Below are 20235 nucleotides of genomic sequence, written 5' to 3'. Positions count from 1 at the left end.
CAAAGTAAAAATTTGCAGGTCTTTAGCCCAGGTAACCCTGAGCTTTTGGCCTTTGTAATAACACGTAAGTAGGACATGAGAAGTCATGATAGTCATTATTTCTTTATTATAAATGTAATGGCTAGCAAACACTTTGAATTTTTACTTATTTTTTGTTGTTGTTTATTTTGTTTGTTTGTTTTTTCAAGACAGGGTTTCTCTGTATAACAGCTCTGGATGTCCCGGAACTCATTTTGTAGACCAGGCTGGCCTCGGATTTACAGAGATCTGCTTGCCTCTGCCCATCAAGTGCTGAGATTAAAGACGTGAGCCACTACTGCCTGGCTTGATTAATATTTACAAAATACAAAACTACTGAATGTCTTACAAGAATGGAATTATAGCCAGGTGTCATGGCGGGCATACCTGTAATCCTACCCACGAAGGCAGAAGAATTTTGAGTTCCTGGCCAGCTTAACTTGCATAGTATGATCTTGTGTCAAAAATCGCAAAACAAAACAAAAAAGAAAATATGAAGTATTTTACTATATTGATATGAAGTAATTTCATGCCTAGCAGCATTGAAAGGTGCTCGGCTCCAGTCGTCCTTCTGATGTTAGTGCTTGGTCTTTTACTCAAGGATGCCGTTTTCCCTTTTGTTTAAATCAAAAAAGGACAGTTTTATAATAATTGAGAGTGGTGTTTGTGTTCTGGGTAACTGATTTGCTATTGCAGGGTTGGATGAAATGTCTTCTGTGGTAGCGGCAGGTAGGTATTCACCCAGTGATGGAGATGTTCCTAAAGGCAGGTTATTGCTAAAATCAATAGGGTCTCCTATTAATGTTCATTGGGTGTACATTGTGTTAATTTAATGGGAGCCTCAGTGCTGTATTGAGATGGATTCTGATTGCACTTACTTAGATTTCTTGGTGTTGAAGTTCGAAAGCTCTCAGTGACATTTTTAAATGTCAGTGGTTTATTGAGCATTTCTCTAGTGTTTGATGTTGTAGGAAATCTAAATGGTACATGATCTTGTTTGAATTTTTTCTTCATTTGAGAGTGAATAAGCTGAAAAGGTTGAAGATATTTAATATTAAGCCTCTGAGTTATGCAGAACTTTTAAATAAGACATGGGTACTGGAGGACCGTTATCGTGATCTGGTTATCAGTAATGCTTCTAGTTATTACACAGTGAAAATGAAAAATTAAAATTGTGTTTCTTGAGTTGAAATGTGAAACTATGATCCCTTTAAGTCCTCGGCAAATTCTGTAGCTTGTGTAGGAAACTAGAAACAACAAGTGCGCAATAATTTTATAAGATTATTCAGCCACTGTGGTTTCATAGTGTGATGCTAGAATTGAAATGTAACCTTCGGATTTGCACCTCTTTAAAGCTTAAGAAAATGAAAGCCAAGATGTATAACCACTTTGCATTTCCACCCTAGCGAGAAATGTGATCTCAGACTACAAAGCGAAGCACAGTTAGTCTTAGTTGGAGGTCCATTGCAGACCTACTGTTCCGAGCAGTAGAATAAGATCAATCAAATGTGGACCGTCTCAGTGTTTGATGAGTCATATTGACTGGCATTGACACTAAAACAGAAGTGAGATCAAGTTGGAGCATCTGCAAACCCCTGTTGTAGATGTGCCGTGTCCGCAGGGTGGGAAGGCATCCCCTCAGAAGTGGAGCTGCTGGGTCAAGGGCTGTCTGTGACCGCCACAGTCAGCAAGGACAGGGAGATTTAGCGAGATGGCTGAAATTAAGACGGATTTATTTTTCTCATGGTTTTGTAGTCTGGAAATTAAAGATTGGATGACGTCATTGAGGGAGCTTGTGTTGCTGGTCTGTGTTTCGATAGCAGAGCTGTGTGCCTGAGATCTTGAGACAGAAAGTCAAAGAGCAGGAAGGGAAATGACCAGTTCCCAACAACACACATCCTTCAGGAGACCAGCACTGGTCCCTTGCACAGGCAGTGTCTTCAATGATGTGGTCACCCAGCACAAGGCCCCGTCCCTAAGGATTCCACCATCCTAGCTGTGCCACACTGTGAGCCGGATCTAGTGCAGAACCTTCAAGGGGACAGATGATATGCAGAATATAGCAAAAATTTGACAGGCGAGAGCAGGGATGAGGCTTATCAAATGCCTAATCTCAGGACGTGTAAGTAATTTGCTTCCATTCATGTAATTTATCATAATACAGTCTGCTCCTCTAAGTAAGACTCTATATTCCTTAATATTAAAAACATCTCAGAGACTGGGCGGTGGTGACACACACCTTTAATCCCAGCACTCAGGAGGCAGAGGCAGGCGGATCTCTGTGAGTTGGAGGCCAGCCTGGTCTACAGAGCGAGTTCCAGGACAGGCTCCAAAGATACACAAAGAAACTGTCCCAGAAAACCAAAACCAAGCCAAACAACCATCTCAGAATCCACCTCTTCAGATATTAAGCTTTTCTATTCGTTTTATGAAATTATATCATATTTTCAGCATCAACTTTCAAAGATCTCCATCCTGAGGGATATGTGAATGTGATTAAGAATTCCCAAATGTTAAAAAAACTCCCTCATGCTTCATAAATTACAGTTAACTTTAAAAGCAGTGTCTAGTGTTGTATGATGTAGAATGTAGAATGCCCTTGTGTGAGGGCAGAGGGCATAAGAACGAGAAGTTCATGTTCTATATGCATTGGCAGTCATGTTCCTGTTGGTGGCATCTGAACATGTAAATGTATGATACTGTTCGCTCTATGTATGATCTCACACTTAAGCACTCCCCCAACTGAGAATCAACAATTTTGAGAAACACCAACTCTGTACTTAACATGGAGTTTTTTTCCTTGTAATTATTTACTCTTTCAAAAAATGCAATAATACTATTTACATAGCATTTACATTATAATAACAGTTGTAAGTAAATCTAGAGGTGATTGAACTCAGTTAATTCAAGTCACAGGTGGGAAGATCAACTGAGCCCAGAGAGGGCTGCATGGCCAGTCTTACTGTTTCTCTCTCTGTCTCTCTGTCTCTCTGTCTCTCTCTCTCTGTCTCTGTCTCTCTGTCTCTCTGTCTCTCTCTCTCTCCCCCCCCCCTCTCTCATCCTCCCTCTCTCTCATCTGTCTCTCCTTCATACACTCATGTATTATGATTATATGCAAACTCTGCATTTTGTCTTAGAGAACTTGAGCATCTATAGGGACTGCTTTATTTTTCTGGGGGTGCATGCAAAAATGAGCTTTCTTATTAAGTTATTTTCCCAGTATGCAGTTTCAATTCAGACTTTAAACACTGGAACGTATGTCTCTCTTCTCTGCCTCGCAATGAATTTGGAAAGGAGGAATAACAAAGAAAATAACTGTTAATGTAATTTAGTATTTAGTTGGAAAGGCTAATAAAAGAAGCAGACTCCAGAAAATATAACCCAGCATAAAATGTATTATACAAAATTTTAAAGCAAAATGTTCTATATACTGCTGGTACAGATAAAAATGTTTTTGGTTTTTTGAGACAGGGTTTGTCTGTGTAGCTTTGATGCCTGTCCTGGAACTCTCTGTAGACCAGGCTAGCCTTGAACTCACAGAGATCCTCCTGCCTCTGCTTCCCAAGTGCTGGGGTTAAAGGTATGTGCCACCATCGCCTGACTTGATAAATTTTTTTTTATTGGCCTTTGTTTTAAAGTAAGAAGTATACACCTAGACTAAAAATGAGTCTGCTGGGGAGAGTGTGCATTCCCATGGTCCCAAAACCTGGGAGGGTGAGGCAGGAGGATTACATGAGCTAAGTCAGCCTAGGCTACACAGCCAAGCCCTGTCTCCACCTTTCTGCTTCTCTCAAAATCACTGAGTGAGTCATGTTTATGCGTGGCCTTAAAGTCTGTCATCATGTGATGAAGGTGGATGGGGATCGGTGGGAGGTTTACTCAGTCACTATTTTATGATCTTTGAAATTCTCAATTAGTCACCCCATTTTCTTTCCAAAAAGTTTTTATTGGCTGAAGGTTTCTCTAGGTAAAATGAATGCTTTTCCTCCTACCTTCCAGGCACAGCCTATTGAAGTGTGGCACAAGGCTATCTGTATTTTCTAGTTAGGACCATAGGGGCAGACAGTCAAAATAGTAATAATAAGGTAATGGTAATATAATAATTCAAATATTTGCAAAGTATTTCAGTTTCTTAGGAATTGAAATTCTGCAAAATGTCTATGTTTATAATAAAACACATGATACTCTACTTGGACTGCATTGTTAAGTTGTTAGCTTACGCTCGTTTCTTTAGTTTTTTTTTTTTTTGTCTTATTTTTGTATCATGCTGGTCCTTTGCTTATTTGCGCATTTGCATTTTCTTTCTTTTATGCCTTTCCCTTTTGTTTTAACCCTGCCCCATTTTTTCACATGACAGGAAAAAACCCGATCATATCAGGTACCAAATAGCTTCCTGCCTTCCTCTTCTTATCCAATTTCCTCTGTAGCACGAGAAAGCCTGATTAACCCATGTTCAGTTGGATTACTTGCAATGGATAAAAAAAAATCTCTTTATGCTCTAAATTGGAACAAAAATACAAGTGTTTATTTGAGGAAGAGGCCTTTTGGTCGCCCCTGACCTCAGTTGGTTTGATCTGGGGAAGGACGGCTGATGCAAAGTCGATGCAGACCAAGTGGTAGGCACACCCTGTGACATGCTTTTTGACATAAAATAGTGACCCGTGTTTAGGATGGAGCAGCAGCTGGGATGAGAGAGACTCCCCTGCCTGGTCATAGGTGCTCTCTTCTGCTTTATTCTCATGGAAACAGCAAATTGAATTGAATAAATCAGTGCATTAGGCCTTTAATTTATATTAAATGGTTAGCTAGCACCAAAATATGGCCCCATACTTTATATAGTTTTAGTTATAAACCTTCTTCAGATTTAGAACTGTAACTTTTACCAATATTTTTGATGTTGAGAGCAAACATAGTAAAATATATTTGATTTTTATAAATTTATTTTTTCCCATTTGACCTAAAATTGGCCAACTGGAAATTTTTCTTCATATGTAATAGTATTTATTTTTTTAAAAATAGATGTAATATTTTGGTCTAAATTATACTAAATTACTTTTATTGACACAGATACAAAACGTGTTTTACTTTCTTACACATAAGAGACTAAAAGCCAACTATACTTTGTGCTCTACTTTTTAGTCTTGTAGACTGTATACTCTGTTAGCACGGTGATTTCTAAAGCTTGTCTCTTCTCTCTAGTTACAATTTATGTAGTGCTTTAAAATTTCCTGTAAGAAGTGCTTCAAATACTAAGTATTTCTCTGTGTGTAGGTAATTCATAGGCTGCGAGCTGTTCATCATACTTTTCCTTTCTTGGAAATATTAATAGTCACTAGTATTATTTTATAGGAACAGCTAAAAACTCTATTCCAGTAGTTGGAAAGAGAACTCAGTCACTAAAGTGCTTGCCTTGCACATAAGAGGACCTGAGTTTGATCTCTCACAACCCCCACACAAATGCCAGGTGTGGTGTCATGTGCACTGAAGAGGGAGAGACAGATAGATCCCTAGGGCTCGACAGCCAGCTGCTCTACCCAATTCGTGAGTATACGAGACCTTGTCTCAAAGGAGTTGGGCAGTGCCCTAAGTATGATCCCCAAGGTCTCTGGACTCCATGTTCATGTGCACATATGTGCATGCACACTAGAGCACACGCATGCACTCCCCAGATATACACATATATATGTTTCGTTACCTTTAGGCACCTGGTTAAAGTTCTGGTTGGCATTGGTTGTGTGTCTCTAATGGTAGCAGAAGAAAGATAGTGTCAGACTAACACATCTTTATAATTCATTTTTCCCTACCTATGATGTATTATTATGCTTTCTTTAAGGAAGTAGCAAATGAAGAGAAATTTGTACTGTCTTTTCTAAGTATTTTACAAAATCCAGTGATGGAAAATTGTCACCCAGAAGCAGATGAATATCAGGGAAACTGACCTTCAGAAATACATATGCTCCATAAGGCTAATAACCGGAGGGCATGGTCTCCGATGGAACAGGGGCATCTGTCTAGTTATTATTATTAGTTTTTCTAGGGAACACTGTCCCAAGAAGGACCAGGTCAAAAGACCTCAGAAGCATGAAAAGTTTGCAATTTTATATGGCCGTCTTTCCATTATTTAATAAAAGTGTAGTTTTTCTCAGACTGTGTGAGATAACTATTATGATACACAGCCCGTACATATTTATTAATATAGTTCACCCTCCTCAAATGAATTTTATGACAACATTTTAATCAGATTCAGAGATTGTCTCCATTGCATGTCATCCCATGTGGCAGGGTGCGCCATTTGGTTTGTGTGTAGGACTTTGATCTAACATTTCTAACCAGCTGCCTGTCCCCACGAGAGCCTTGGAATTCTTCCTTTTCTGGTCTGTTGATTTGCATTCAGCGGCACCCACGTTATTTTACTTAGATGCTTATTTAACACAACAAACTCTCTCTCAATGAAAAAGGTGATACATTTTTAAGTGGCGAGAAAACCCACCCACCCGGTAAAAGGCCTGAGACCCTAGGATGTATTCGGGGCTCCTTCTCAGCTTTGGAGAAATAACTAAAAATTTGAAAATAGAAATTCAAAACACCTGGATATAATTTCTAGCAATTTGTATTATTGTCAATGAAAAGGTAGAATCTCTATCTGCTAATAGATTAATAACTAATGTTTATATTAAAAATCATCTCATATAAAACTAATTTAAAAATAACAACTCAAATACTGTTCATTTTTCGTGCTTGGTGAGAAGTTTTGCTTTTATGAATGGCTTTTTACTGTGATTTTTTTATGTATATATTTCTTTTTCTTATGTTAATAAACTAGAATTAGTACATATGGCTTACATTACCTACATTCATTTTTCTAAAGAAGAGTATGAGCAAATTGTTTTCTTAATAACTTAGCAGTAATGAGGAGAGCCATTTAAACAGTTTGGGGGTCATATATATATATATGGTAACAACAATGTAATTCACTGAGAAGTAAGGGCTCTTCTATGGAATAAAGCTAGTGATCATCTTATCTTTGATACAGTCCTAAGTGATTAGTCTCTGTTTTGCTGAGGATCAAACATTTGCTGAATTAGCTTCTAAAAGGTTGAAAATAAAGCACCATTTACCATATATAAATGGACATTTTATTTGTAATTTAAGTTTTCTTTATCATAAAAGTAGATATTTGAAAGAAAAGATAATATTTTAGTACCTCAAAAAAAAAAACCCTGTGAGTTTTTACTTTTAAAATAGTTATGGTCTTAGCAGGAAAAATAAAAGCTTTTGTTATTTGTGACATAAAATGAACCCAAACAGCTATTTATCTCCCTAACCTGTGATCATTTTAAGATGCTTATTCTTAGTTTTCGGTAGTTATGTCATATGCTTCAGTTCACGAGAACAAAGCAATGCATTCCCAACACCATCACCCTACACCGCCGGGGGATGACTGAAGGCACGCCATCTTTAATCTGTTTGTCTTTGTCTAGACGCTGGTTCTCCATACAGAACAATCAGTTGGTTTACCAGAAAAAGTTCAAGGTACGTATGTTCTTTATTAAGCAATACAGTGAAAACTGATAAGTTCTGGTTCTAGTTCTTTGTCTGTTTGTCTTGGTGAACACTGAAGTCCATAAATATCCATATGCAAAATTCTGAAATTGCTGTTTATTGGTTTTATGTTTGGGTATTCATAACGAGTGGAGTGGAAGCTGTCAACCCTTGATCCTTAAAAGCAGAGTGATTTGATTCTGAATTTTTTTTGAGAAAGAAAAATTTGTTTTCATTTGTGTGTACATGTGTGTCTGAGTGCAAGTTTGTGCACGTGACTGCAGTGCCCCCAGAGGCACTGGGTTATTGTCTTAAAGCAGCCCTGGCCAACCTGGAACTCACTGTGTAGGCCAGGCTGGCCCCCAACTCACAGAGATCTGGGGTCCTCTGGCTCCTGAGTTCTGGGATTAAAGTTGTGCGCCACGTGACCTGCATTATTTTTATTGTTTTTAATTGTGAGTATGTATGTATCTCTGTACGTGTGAATGCAGTTGCTCACTGAGACCAGTGGTGTTTGATCCCCCAGGAGAAGGAATTAGAGGTGGTCGTGGGCTGTCCGATGTGGGAGCTGAGAACCCAATTCTGGTCCCCTGTGAGCAGTAAGCAGCCTTAATGGCTGAGCCCTTTTTTTAGTCCTGCGGTTATGAATTCTTCTTTTTTAATCAGCGTTTTCCTTTTTGCTTCTTTGCCTGTGTATGGGTATTTTGCCTGTAAGTATGTCTCTGTACCATGTATACAGTGCCCAAAAAGACCAGATAAGGGCATCAAATCCCCTGGAACTGGAGTTACAGATGCTGGGAATCGAACTTGGGTCCTCTGGAAGAACAGCCAGTGCTGTTAACTGCTGAAACATCTTTCTACCCCTTTCTATAAGGATTTTATTTTTATTCTTAGTTATGATGTGGATATGTATGTCTTGAATGTGGATTTGTACACTTGAGTGCAGTGCCTGTGGAGGTCAGAAGAGGGCACCACACCTCCTAGAATTGACGTTACTCACAGGTAGCTGTGAGCTGCCTGACCCTAACCCTGTCCTCCACGAGAGCAGCGTACACTCTTAACCACTGTGTCGTCTCTCCAGCTCCAATTCAGATATTTTTTTTTTTTCGGTTTTTCGAGACAAGGTTTCTCTGTAGCTTTGGACCCTGTCCTGGAACTAGCTCTTGTAGACCAGGCTAGCCTCGAACTCACAAAGATCTGCCTGTCTCTGCCTCCCGAGTGCTGGGATTAAAGGTGTGCGCCACCACTGCCCGGCCGGAAATTTTAATTCCTAGTTTTAAGGTGTTTTGTGTCCCAAGATTATTACCTTCATCTTATAAGTCCTTCTGTTAGTTACGTGGCAGGAGTAACCCTGACATCCCATGGTACCATTTTGAGGCTGTAGACGGTTTGTCTTTTAGAACACGTTATCTTAGGACCAATGGTGACCACATAGAGTGCTTTAAAATGACAGAAGTCAAAGTGTATGCCGTCAGTAATGTAGACAGGAACCCTGTCTTTGTTACCACTGTGTTTATGTGTTTTCTTGGCCTCATTTCAAGGCAAGGAATTTTATGTGTTGGAAAGGTGTACTGGGAAGGCTTGTGAGAATGCCTTCCCAGTACACCTTTTGTTTGAAAGAAAACCATTTGTTAATTGATAGTGTGCTTCTCACTTAGCCCTTGAATGACAGTCTGTGAACCACAAACATCTGTTATCCCCTTTGCTGTGAGATGGCCGCACTAATCATAGGCTCTTGTGAACTTTGTAGTTAATCCATCGGTGCTTTCTCCTGATTTTTTGCACTGGTATTTTGATTAGGGAATGACAAAATCTTTTCTCTTTCTTGTAAGAATTTTAAGAAGAATTTACCAATTTCTCGTTGTTTCTCATTGGGCTATTTAAAACATGATTCGTTACCGGTTTCTCTTTGGGGAGAATGTAGCTCTTCCATATGTGAATGGGAACCCAAAGAGTAATGGACATCAGTGGGATGGAAGAGGGCCAACAAGGAGATAATTTTTTGAGTATTCGTTAAGTGCCAATTGTGTGTCAATCCTTTCTCTAAATGATTGCACTTACTTTACATAAAGTAGTTGGATGAGGCAGATTAAATAAACAATATATGATTGCCTCCATTAGTTCTATATCTTCATAACGACACTGTGATAAAATAGAGACCTTCTAAATGAGGCCGGATTTTGGAGTGTATTTGGAGTTTATTGTTGCTGTAGTGCTGGGAGCTAGGTTGATGAACTGAGCTTGCCTCCTTGCTGTAGGACAGCCCCACGGTGGTGGTGGAGGACCTCAGGCTGTGCACGGTGAAGCACTGCGAAGACATAGAGCGGCGGTTCTGCTTCGAGGTGGTCTCTCCAACAAAGTAAGACGTTCGCCACAATTTGAGAATTGTTTTTGTGTTTATGTAGTTTGTCTGAAAGACTTTACCAGATCTGAGAACTCTGATTTATGATTATCAGTGTAACAAAAGAACTAATGTTTTAAAAACGAATTCCATTAGCAATTGTAGATGTTCTGTCCAAGTACTTATGTAATTTCTCTCCATGTATCCCAGTCTTTCGAATCTGTTAGATCGCTGTTTATTTACTTAGTGGGTTGCGAGCATGGTAGGCAAGCACCCACTACTGAGCTCTGTCCTTCCTGTAAACACGTTTATGTGAAAACCTGGTAGATAGTGAGAATTGAACTCAGAGCCTTGAAGTTGTCATTCTCCTGTCTCAGCACCAAACCTAGTCCACGTGAAAACTTTTTAGATATTATGTTAAATTGAAAGTGTGTGACTTTGAATTTCATTTTGCACCACACTTAAAAAAGAAGCAGTGTTCTGCTTACATGGTGGAGAGAAAGGGAGGTAAAGGATATGAGAGAATACACACACACAAACACCACACAGACACACTGACACACCACACACACACACACATCACACACATCACATCAGACACACACTGCATGCACCCACCACACACACATACTACATAGACACACACACAGATATATACCACAGACATACATACCCCTCACACACGGATCACATACCACACAGACACGCAAGGTACACACACACACAACTCAGGCACACACCACAGACATACACACACAGCATACCATACACACCACACAAACACCCACAGACACATACCACACCTCCACACCCCCACATAACACACCACACAGACACACATATACCACACAGGCACACACAGCACATCACACACACAGACACAAAGTACATCACACGCACAGACACACACATAGCACATAGACACACACAGATATACACACACACGGTACACAGACTTAGAGTCAGGCAAAACACTAATGCACATTTTTAAAATGTACTTAATAGCATAGTGAGGAAAAATAAAGTGTGTGGATTTTTTTCCCCTCCTGACTTACTGTCTGAGAAAATGATGCTCTTTCCTTGTAGAAGTTGTATGCTCCAGGCAGATTCTGAAAAGCTTCGCCAGGCCTGGATTAAGGCTGTTCAGACCAGCATTGCCACTGCATACAGAGAGAAGGGCGATGAATCAGAGGTTAGTAGAGGTGCCGTCGGTATCGTGGGACCTACTGCTAAATGTTTTCAGTGATTCTCCTTCCCTCAGCAGCCATCACCTGTTTGTAGCTCCTCTGGTAGGGGCGGGACCTCGTGGTCTCAGCCATCACCCATGCGAGAATTCTGATTGGCTTGACCTTGTGTAGATCTTCTGCAGGTAACCAGAGTTGCCAAGAGTTGATGCAGTCAGCAACCATGCCCTGTCCAAATATGAGCATGTCGCAGCTCTCCTCCCTGCCAGCTCTTCTATGGTCTCTGCCGTTGCTTCTTCCCTGAGCCTTGGATGGTGAGCAGCTGGGAGATGGGCCACCCACAGCTGAACACTCCGAGTTATTTCTGTTTGGCGCTTTGATCGGTTAGGAGTCTCTGCACTGGCCATCACTCCCTGCCAAAAGAAACTTACCTGACCAAATTGAGAGTAGCACCAAGACATTGGTAGCCACATAGCATTTAGAGTACAGTTTGACAGTCCGACTGTTTGGTAGAACAGTAAGGATAGATCCCCTTTTCCCCGTGGCCTATGATCTCTGCAGTCATAGGCTTTTGATGAGATATACAGTAAGAGGCATGAAATCCCTTTTGCGAAGCAGGTCTCAGATTCACACAGAAAGCAGTTGGTTGAGCTGTAATCATTGTGCCATTACTGTACCTGTGGGTGCATCTTTCTAGCAAGTCGGTGTCATTAGCATGCATGTTCCAGTGCTGGGTAAAGCTGTTGATGTCTCTTCTCTCCCCAGCAGCTTCTGGCACTGCGTAAGGCAGGCAGCCGGCAAGGAGAGAGTTTCCAGGTCAGTTTGAGGTTGATCTCTCTGTGTCCCGCATCCGAAGTGAGTGGTGACTTCAGCTATAGGCTCTTCCTATCTAGTTACTGTGGGCAAAAAGAGCAGTGGCCGCAGCCTGTGATTTTTGGGGTGCCTCTGAGCCTCCCTAACCAATACTCTTAGGAAAGTATCCTGGGTCATAAATTAAAACAATTTTTTTCTTAGGCAATCCTGTAGACAGCTAGATGAACTGTTCTGTAGGTTTTCCTTGGCTCTCTTGTAATGTATCAATGATTAAAAGTTAAGCCTACACATTGAGCACCTAGTTAAGATTTTGTTGAGTAGAAAGACTCTCCTAAGTTTGGACTATGTGCTGAGCAACTGCCACACGAGCATCTTTTTCCTAGAGGAAGTTCACTGGTGTCTCCCACATGCAGTGGGAGTTGGCAGGGCAGATGTGGGTGCTGGGTATCCATCTCAGTACTGTGTGTGCACGTTCACTTTGTCTCCACCTTTGATCTCTCAGCTGAACCCCATCTGAGACTCTGACTTGCTCCTCTAGAGAAATGGTTTCCATTCATTTGTACTTATGTGCAGAGAAGTCCCTTACTGGCCTGGGGTTAGGGAGAGAACCCTGGGCTACAACTCCTTCCTGACCAAAGACGCCTTCATTAGCTCTCAGCATCTCTAGTTGGGAGCAAAAACATTAGCATATCAAGGAAAATTGGGAATGAACCCATGTGATTTCTGATACCTTTTCCACCGATAATTCTGTTTGTTAACTTTACATTTCAGACATCTGATAAGCCAGATCTATTTTGAAAAATTTCAAAATCTCAAATGCCCAAAGAATTTCAGTACAAGTTAAGTTCTTCCCCTTGAACCGCTTGAGAGTGAGTTGCTAGCAGGCCGCCTCATCTCCAGCTCCTACTTTATTAACCCACTCCCCTAGCCTAGGACAAGATGTCCTGCATAATCATGGTACAGACATGAGCATGGAGATACAAGCCTTGATATGTGACACTCATTTGATCCCCAAATGCTTTTGTGTTTAGAAAGCAAAACGATAAAGTTAGTGGCCATGTTGTTCTCAGTCAGGAGTAGTTGGGAGTTCAGGTTAACCTGACCTTTGACCTTGAACATTTTGAATTTAAGGCTAGCTATTCAGCTAAGTTTTACATATTTGGCAAGAACGTGTGTGTAAACACTGTGTTCCCAGGCCATCCTTTCAGGTGGCACATGGTTTTACTTGCTCCATTTTTCCAGCGTAAGGTACTCTTATAACCTTTGGGTAGTAAATGTTTTGTGGGGGGAGTACTTTGAAATTGTGTAAATATTCTGTTTCTTGCTCAGTTGAGGTTTAATCTATGACTAGTTTTTAACTGTGTTCCTGTTTGCTTTTATTCTATTTAATGTGCCACAAGCCATTCCTTTCATTATTTGTTTGTGTGTCTCAGATTGACTCACGTCTGTAATGTGCACGCATCCTTCTGATCCTGTGTAGGACCCGGAGCCTGCATAAGGCTGTGTTCTTTAAGTGGATACTGACCTTATTCTCTGAAGACAGTAGGAGTTCCACGTCCCTGCGCTTGCCCTGTTTGCTCAGCCCTTCCTAATTCTGTGTGTTTTCAGAAAGACAAACAAGAACCAAATTCTATTTCCAGTGCTTCTGGGCTAACACACTGGCTCGTACAGGGCAGACAGTTTTTCAGCATGAAGACTTTATATCTTGAATTGCTTATAATCAAGAGCCACATCTTTGGATTTGGTTGATTTTTGCTGCCTCTTAGCTAATGCTTATTAAATACTCTATTATTGGTGTGACCTTGCACTTAAACAATTATCTTTTTGTATATCATATTTTGTTTTTGGCTCATTCTGAAGGTGATATATTTTCTAGCATGTCACTGTGTTATAGCATAGTTTTTCTAGTGATTAACTGTAGTTGTTGAAATAACTTACTTATAGTTAACACCTTTGGGGAGCGTGGCTTGAAATACTTTATTCTTTTTGCTTGCTTTCTTTCAGAAGGGCCTTCCTGTGTAGCTCAGGCTCCCTGAGCTTGTGCTCCTCCTGCCTCAGCCTCCCAAGTGCTGATTTTACCTTATTATCGAGACTTAATAACATTATGCCTCCCACTCTGTCTCTCCCTTTCTGTCCTTGTCTCTTGTTCATATGTTCAGTGACAGTCATCACATAATTGTTAATGTGTATATTTCCCCTTCATTGATGGAGCCTAGTCATAAGAACCTCAGGTTTTCCGTTCTTTAATCTCCATTGCGGAGAATAATGCCTATCCAAATAGATGTTTAATTTATGGCCTAGAAGCTTTTGCTTGTAGTATATAACATGTAGCGTGTTCCTACAGTCCTTTACAAAAAGTATTAAAACTACCAAATAATTCTTAATTCTTTTAGAAGCTGGATAAGAAATCATCTCCATCAACGGGAAGCCTAGATTCTGGAAATGAGTCAAAAGAGAAATTACTGAAAGGAGAGAGCGCCCTGCAGCGTGTGCAGTGCATCCCTGGCAACACCAGCTGTTGTGACTGTGGGCTGGCAGACCCACGGTGGGCCAGCATCAACTTGGGCATTACCTTGTGCATCGAGTGCTCTGGGATTCATCGGTGGGTATGCTCACTCAGAGTGGGAGCGTTCCTTTGGGTTAGATGCGTGTTGTAAATTACTGTGTGTTCTTGTTAGTGGGTCTTTCCAGATTAACAGTGTATATTTATGCATTTTATAAAGTGGATAATTTTAGTTTTGTAAAGTGTTTAGAAAACTTTGATTCATCATTTTGTTATTAACCAGAGGGTCCATCCATATTTTTATGTGGGAGCCATTTGTGTGTGTGTGTGTAAATATGCAAATAGTGACTTGATAAGTAATGCAATCTTTTTTTCTCCATGTAGGAGTCTTGGGGTTCATTTTTCGAAAGTACGGTCTTTAACTTTAGACACTTGGGAGCCTGAGCTTTTAAAGGTGAGATATATATTTGCATGGAAATGTTTCACAGGCAATTGTAAATCTCCTCAAGCTGAGACGAACTAGCGCATTGGGGAAGTTAAGACTGAAGCAGAGAAGTAGATGGACCAGGAGAAAGCAAGTGTAAGAAGTTAGAGCATTCCACAAGGAGTTAGGAGGTGTCTGGTGATAGAACTCAGGTACAGGGTGAGTCCGTCAATTATTTCAGCAAGCTCTGTGCTTGATGGGTTTTTAGTATTTCTATAAAGTGGGAGTGAGGGCTTTGTTTAAGAAGATTTATTTATTTTATGTATGAGTGCTCTATCTTCATGTATGCTTTTGTGCCAGAAGAGGGCCTCAGACCCCACCATAGATGGTTGTGAGCCACCATGTGGTTGTTGGGAATTGAACTCGAGACCTCTGGAAGAACAACCAGTGCTCTTAACCTCTGAGCCATCTCTCTAGCTCCATAAAGGACATTTTAAAAAAGATGTCTAATTTTAATTTTCTGTTTTTGAATTGGCCGTACTTGCTGTCCTCACTGCATTGATATTTAATTGTTAAACTTCTTGCCCAACCATGGGCCTAGGCACAGTCATGAGTTTGATATATAGAGAGACGTGATAGATATGACTTTTGTTTAGAGGTTTATTGTTATTGTTATGTGTATGTGTCTGAGCCTGAATATGGATATATGCACTAAGTACAGGTGCCTGCAGGGGATGAAGGGTCAGGTTCCTTACAGTTGATGGGAGTGCTGAGACCTGAGCTTGGGTCCTCTGTAAGAGCAGTGCAAGCCCTTTAATCACTGAGCTATCTGTCCAGTCCTGATTTTAAATACTGCGATATATGTAATACATCTGGATGGATGGATGGATGGATGGATGGATGGATGGATGGATGGATGGATGGATGGGTGGGTGGATGGGTATGGGTGGATGGGTATGGGTGGGTGGATGGATGGATGGTTTCTGTTGGGTACCTGTTATAGGAGTAATAATGTTCTGATAAAGAATAGCAAATGGGTAATTATATCATTCTTTGGCCCATTTTAACTTTAAATTTTCTTTGTGGAATGAACAATTACAATATATAAAGAGGAATTAGTTAATTGTACCCACCTTAAGGACTTTTGAAGTTTAGCTTAATTTTAGGACTTTTAATTTATTGCTTGCTTGTTTGTTTTCCTGCCAAATAGCTTATGTGTGAATTGGGGAATGATGTTATAAATCGTGTTTATGAAGCCAAGCTGGAAAAGATGGGAATAAAGAAACCACAGCCGGGACAGAGGTACGGTCGTCTTAATGTGTTGCTCTCCTCCCTAGCCACAAATACGCTGTCACTTTATTCTAGCACGGCTGACACAGGACATGGTGGTGCCGTGTTTAGAAGCCATCATCTCTTGTGTTTAAATGTGATCCGTCAGACCCTTGCATCTTACCGTAGGTGTGTTCATTAGACCGCTACACCTTCCTGGGCTGTCAATCATTTGTAGTCAAATGTAACCATCTTTAGATGACATGGAATTGTTAAGAAAAATTTTAAAAAATCTCTACATAGAAATGTAAAAGCTTTTTGCAGTTAAAGACGTCCCAAGTTCTGTTAGTGGTGGGCATTTGGAGGAGGCGTGGCTCAATCTCAAGTATGTCTGGTTCCTTAGCACCTGTGTTACAAGCAAGGCGTGGTAGTATTTGCTCGTAATCCCAGTGCTGGGAAGTCAGAGACAGGGGATCCCTTGGGCTTGCTGGCTAGCCCGTCTCAATGGTCTAGTAAATTCCAGGTTAGGCAGAAGACTGTGTCTCAAAGAATAAGGTAGAGAGTGATTGAAGGAGACACCTGACGTTGACCTCTGGGCTCACGTGTCTGTGTGTGCACACGAGCACACACACATGTGCATACATAAACATGTACACATACCACACATACACAAATAGTCTGTTGGCTAATGTCTCATAGCTCGAGTTTCTACTCTCTGAAGCATTTGGCATGATCTGATTTAGTTCAGCAAGTGTTGATCTCACAGCCGAGTGGCATTGTGAGGCTTTGGAATCAAAGGTGAAAGGCAGTTTGGTTGTACAATTAGACTTCCAGTTCTGCAGGCGGAAATCCCCTGAAGGGAGCTGCTAGAATCAGGGCCTTTGGAACATGTAGTCCTTGTGGTTGACACCAGGTTTTGTCAGTAAGATCTTTATTTTTTTCGGATTAAAATTGCATTTTTCCATAATCCTATGTTGAGATTGGAACTAAGCCAGTGTGTTTTAAATCACTTTTAATATTTGCCATATGATAGCGTGACCTTGGACTCTACTATTTTAACCAAAGACCTAAGCATTTTTAAATTAAAGAAGAAAAAATATAGAACAGGCATATTTCATGGTTATATTACAAGCTAAGAGAAATGACATTTTCCCACTATAAATCTGGAATGCTGTATTGTTTTATTACAGTTATTATATGAAAAATTATGACCATCAGTAGTGATTATTCAGGATATGATAGTATCTCTAATAAATGTTAATTTCTAGATATTTTTTAGTTTTCCGGCAGTGTTTCTAATGTAAACCACAAGGGAGTGTGTATACAAATACATCACACAGAAATTAGGAGAATCATGGCATACTGTGGAACTATGAGTTTTCAGTGGGTCATTTGTATTTCATCTGTCTGTGAAACTTGCTTTTTATTTAGAAGAAAAACACGTTACATGTTAACTGTTACAGATTCACTTAAAAACATCTTAGAAGAGCGTGTCAGGTTCCCGGGAGTAGTTACAGGTGGTTGTGAGTGCGTGGGAAGCAACTCAGGTCCTCTGGAGCAGCAAATGCCCGTCACTGCTGAGCCCCCGCTGACTTCACTTATGATCAGATTCAGAATCTAGTGGCATTCGTTCAGTGTTAGCCATGCTAAGGGGCTAAACAGAACATCATGGTGTTTTTCTGTTTACCAGACAGGAGAAAGAGGCATATATCAGAGCAAAATATGTGGAGAGGAAATTTGTGGATAAATACTCCATGATATCATCGCCTTCTGAGCAGGAGAAAAGGGTTATTTCCAAAAGCTGCGAGGAACAGAGGCTGAGCCAAGTCAGGGCGTCTGTCCACACCGCAGGTATTTACCTTGGATATTTTCTTGAGCTGAAGCCACTTTTTAAATCTCACAATTATGGCCATTGTAGGGTTTGTTTTGTTTCCTAAATACTAGAAGCCTGTTTCCTTGTATACATTCTAAAGGAAAACAGGACTTCTGTGTCTTGAAGGCAGCAAAACTGAGATAGTCCCATGGTTCACGTTCCTAGGTTCAGTCTATACTCTATGAAGTGCAACAGCTTAATCGCAAGGGGGAGATGGGATTGTCGATCGATTATGCCGGAAGCCCCGAGTATCTGATTAAACACCTGATTTCCTCCTATGTTCCCCCTACACTTGCCCAGTAACGGTTTTTCCTGCCCCTCCTTCTTACGGCCTGCTTTGTGCTTTGCTAACTTGCATGTCCCCAGTGGCTGCTGTAAATAGCGACGAGGCCAGGCGGGAGTCTCTGTTCTGTCCTGATGAGCTAGACTCACTCTTCTCCTACTTTGATACTTCTTCAAAACTGCGTAGTAGTAAGTACTGTCGTGGAGCATTCCGAGTCTGTGCCGGTGGTCATTGTGCGGTGTGGCCATTTCTCTAGATGTCGCCCATTGTCTCAGGATTACACGTTTCCACAGTCATGCTGTAAACTAAGCTCTTAGCTGCTCCCAGCATTTGTGGGGGAATGAGATACGCTAGAACTCTGAAAATAAGTTTATTTTCAAGCGTTGTGATTGATTTACGATCCAATAAGCTAAGTTACGAAAGGATTAAAGTTGCAGTAAGTTTATTATGCTGGTGGTGGCCAAGTTCATGTTTCCATGTGCCAGCTCATTTTACGGTCTTGTTGGCTGTGGGAGTCTGCTTTCCAAGGGGTGTGAGCTTTCATCACTAGCCTTTTTTCCCCCCTGACACAGTCAAAAGTAACGACAGTGGGATCCAGCAAGGCTCGGATGACGGACGAGAATCTTTACCTTCCACCGTGTCAGCCAATAGCCTGTATGAGCCTGGTGAGTTTTCATGAGCCAGTGTTGATTGGTGTAGTCCGTTGGTCAATGCACGTGGCGAACGCCCGTCCTCTTGTGGGTGTGTTTGCGTGTGTGTGTTCACGTGAGGGCCACGGGTTAGTGCCTGGTGTTTTCTCAGTGGCTGCCCGCCTTCCTGTTGGGCACGGGAGGACGTATAATTGATGTGTTAGAAGGTGACGCATGTGCACGTGTTGTGTGCCCACAGGAGCGCTGATGTTTTTGTGTCCTTTGTCTCTGTAACTGGCTGCTCCTGTCCTGTTACAGTCTCAGTCCCCAGACACCATTTGGTTCCTGTCATGATTGCAGAAGGTGGCATTTTTCTAGTTTAGGGAAATGGGATCTTATAGTATGTAATCTTTTTGTTGTTGTTGGGTTTTTTTTTTTTTTTTTTTTTTTTGGTTTTTCGAGACAGGATTTCTCTGTGGTTTTGGAGCCTGTCCTGGAACTAGCTCTTGTAGACCAGGCTGGTCTCGAACTCACAGAGATCCGCCTGCCTCTGCCTCACCAAGTGCTGGGATTAAAGGCGTGCGCCACCACCGCCCGGCTTGTTGTTTTTTTTTTTTTAAATTTTTGTTCAGCATATTTATTCCAAAAATAACTATGCCATTATTCTTATCAATTGCTCATTTCTTTTGTATATTTATTGTGTTTTCACAAACTTTTACTAGATGATTTAAATTAGTAAAAATTTTGGAATATTAATGGCATTAGGCTCAACATAACAATGAAACTTCATGGAAGTAGTTAAATGTGTCGAAATGTCAAAGCCAGACTTCTACATTTTCTGCAGCACTACTAATTAAGACAGTTAATAAGAGACAGTGTATCAGGAACTAAACTTCACAGCAGGAATTACAGATTTCTTAAATACATAAAAATGGAGTGTTGAGCTGGTGCCATGGGCAAAGGTACCTGCTGCTGTCCTCTCGACCTGAGGTCAAGCCAGAGATTCACTTGGTGGAAGAAGAGAACCGACCCCCTGAAGTTACATGATGACCTCCTCCACACTCGCACCTACCTACCCCCAAGATAAAAATTTTTAATATAATAACTATCAACCATGACTTTAGATCTTAAATAGAATATAGATAGCATTTACTTTGATTTAACTATCGAGCAATTTTCCGCTGAGAGTTTTTCCCCTTGTCCCGGACCACTCTTAGATTTCACGGCCTCTGCCTTTTCTTGCTAATGAAGATATTTCCATATGAACTATTAGGAACTAAGATTTTTTTCCATATAGCAGAGAACATGGGTATTTGCCTTTCCCAGTCTGGGTTATCTTAATATGTTTTCTAATTC

At 40.8% G+C, this 20235-nt stretch overlaps 1 protein-coding gene across 8 annotated transcripts in view; it reads left to right on the top strand.

Annotated features, from left to right (window-relative positions):
- The window catches only part of Acap2 (ArfGAP with coiled-coil, ankyrin repeat and PH domains 2), a 115805-nt gene that overhangs the window by 79202 nt on the left and 16368 nt on the right, over positions 1–20235 (top strand). For 3 of the 8 annotated variants that reach the window (XM_013351432.2, XM_026785394.1, XM_026785407.1), the window contains 9 exons: positions 7500–7551; positions 9819–9919; positions 10988–11093; positions 14292–14500; positions 14786–14855; positions 16036–16127; positions 17785–17945; positions 18334–18438; positions 18823–18915. In XM_013351432.2, the coding sequence (XP_013206886.1) occupies positions 7500–7551; positions 9819–9919; positions 10988–11093; positions 14292–14500; positions 14786–14855; positions 16036–16127; positions 17785–17945; positions 18334–18438; positions 18823–18915 (989 nt within the window). Of the gene's footprint in view, positions 1–4375; positions 4397–7499; positions 7552–9818; positions 9920–10987; positions 11094–14291; positions 14501–14785; positions 14856–16035; positions 16128–17784; positions 17946–18333; positions 18439–18822; positions 18916–20235 lie in introns of all 8 variants that reach the window. The other 5 variants (XM_013351425.2, XM_013351423.2, XM_005344811.3 and 2 more) reach the window with 3 other exon arrangements.

The sequence above is a fragment of the Microtus ochrogaster genome, chromosome 2 (genome assembly GCF_000317375.1).
Source record: "Microtus ochrogaster isolate Prairie Vole_2 chromosome 2, MicOch1.0, whole genome shotgun sequence".
In the NCBI taxonomy this organism is placed as follows: domain Eukaryota; kingdom Metazoa; phylum Chordata; class Mammalia; order Rodentia; family Cricetidae; genus Microtus; species Microtus ochrogaster.
This window is presented reverse-complemented; position numbering and strand designations above follow the sequence as displayed.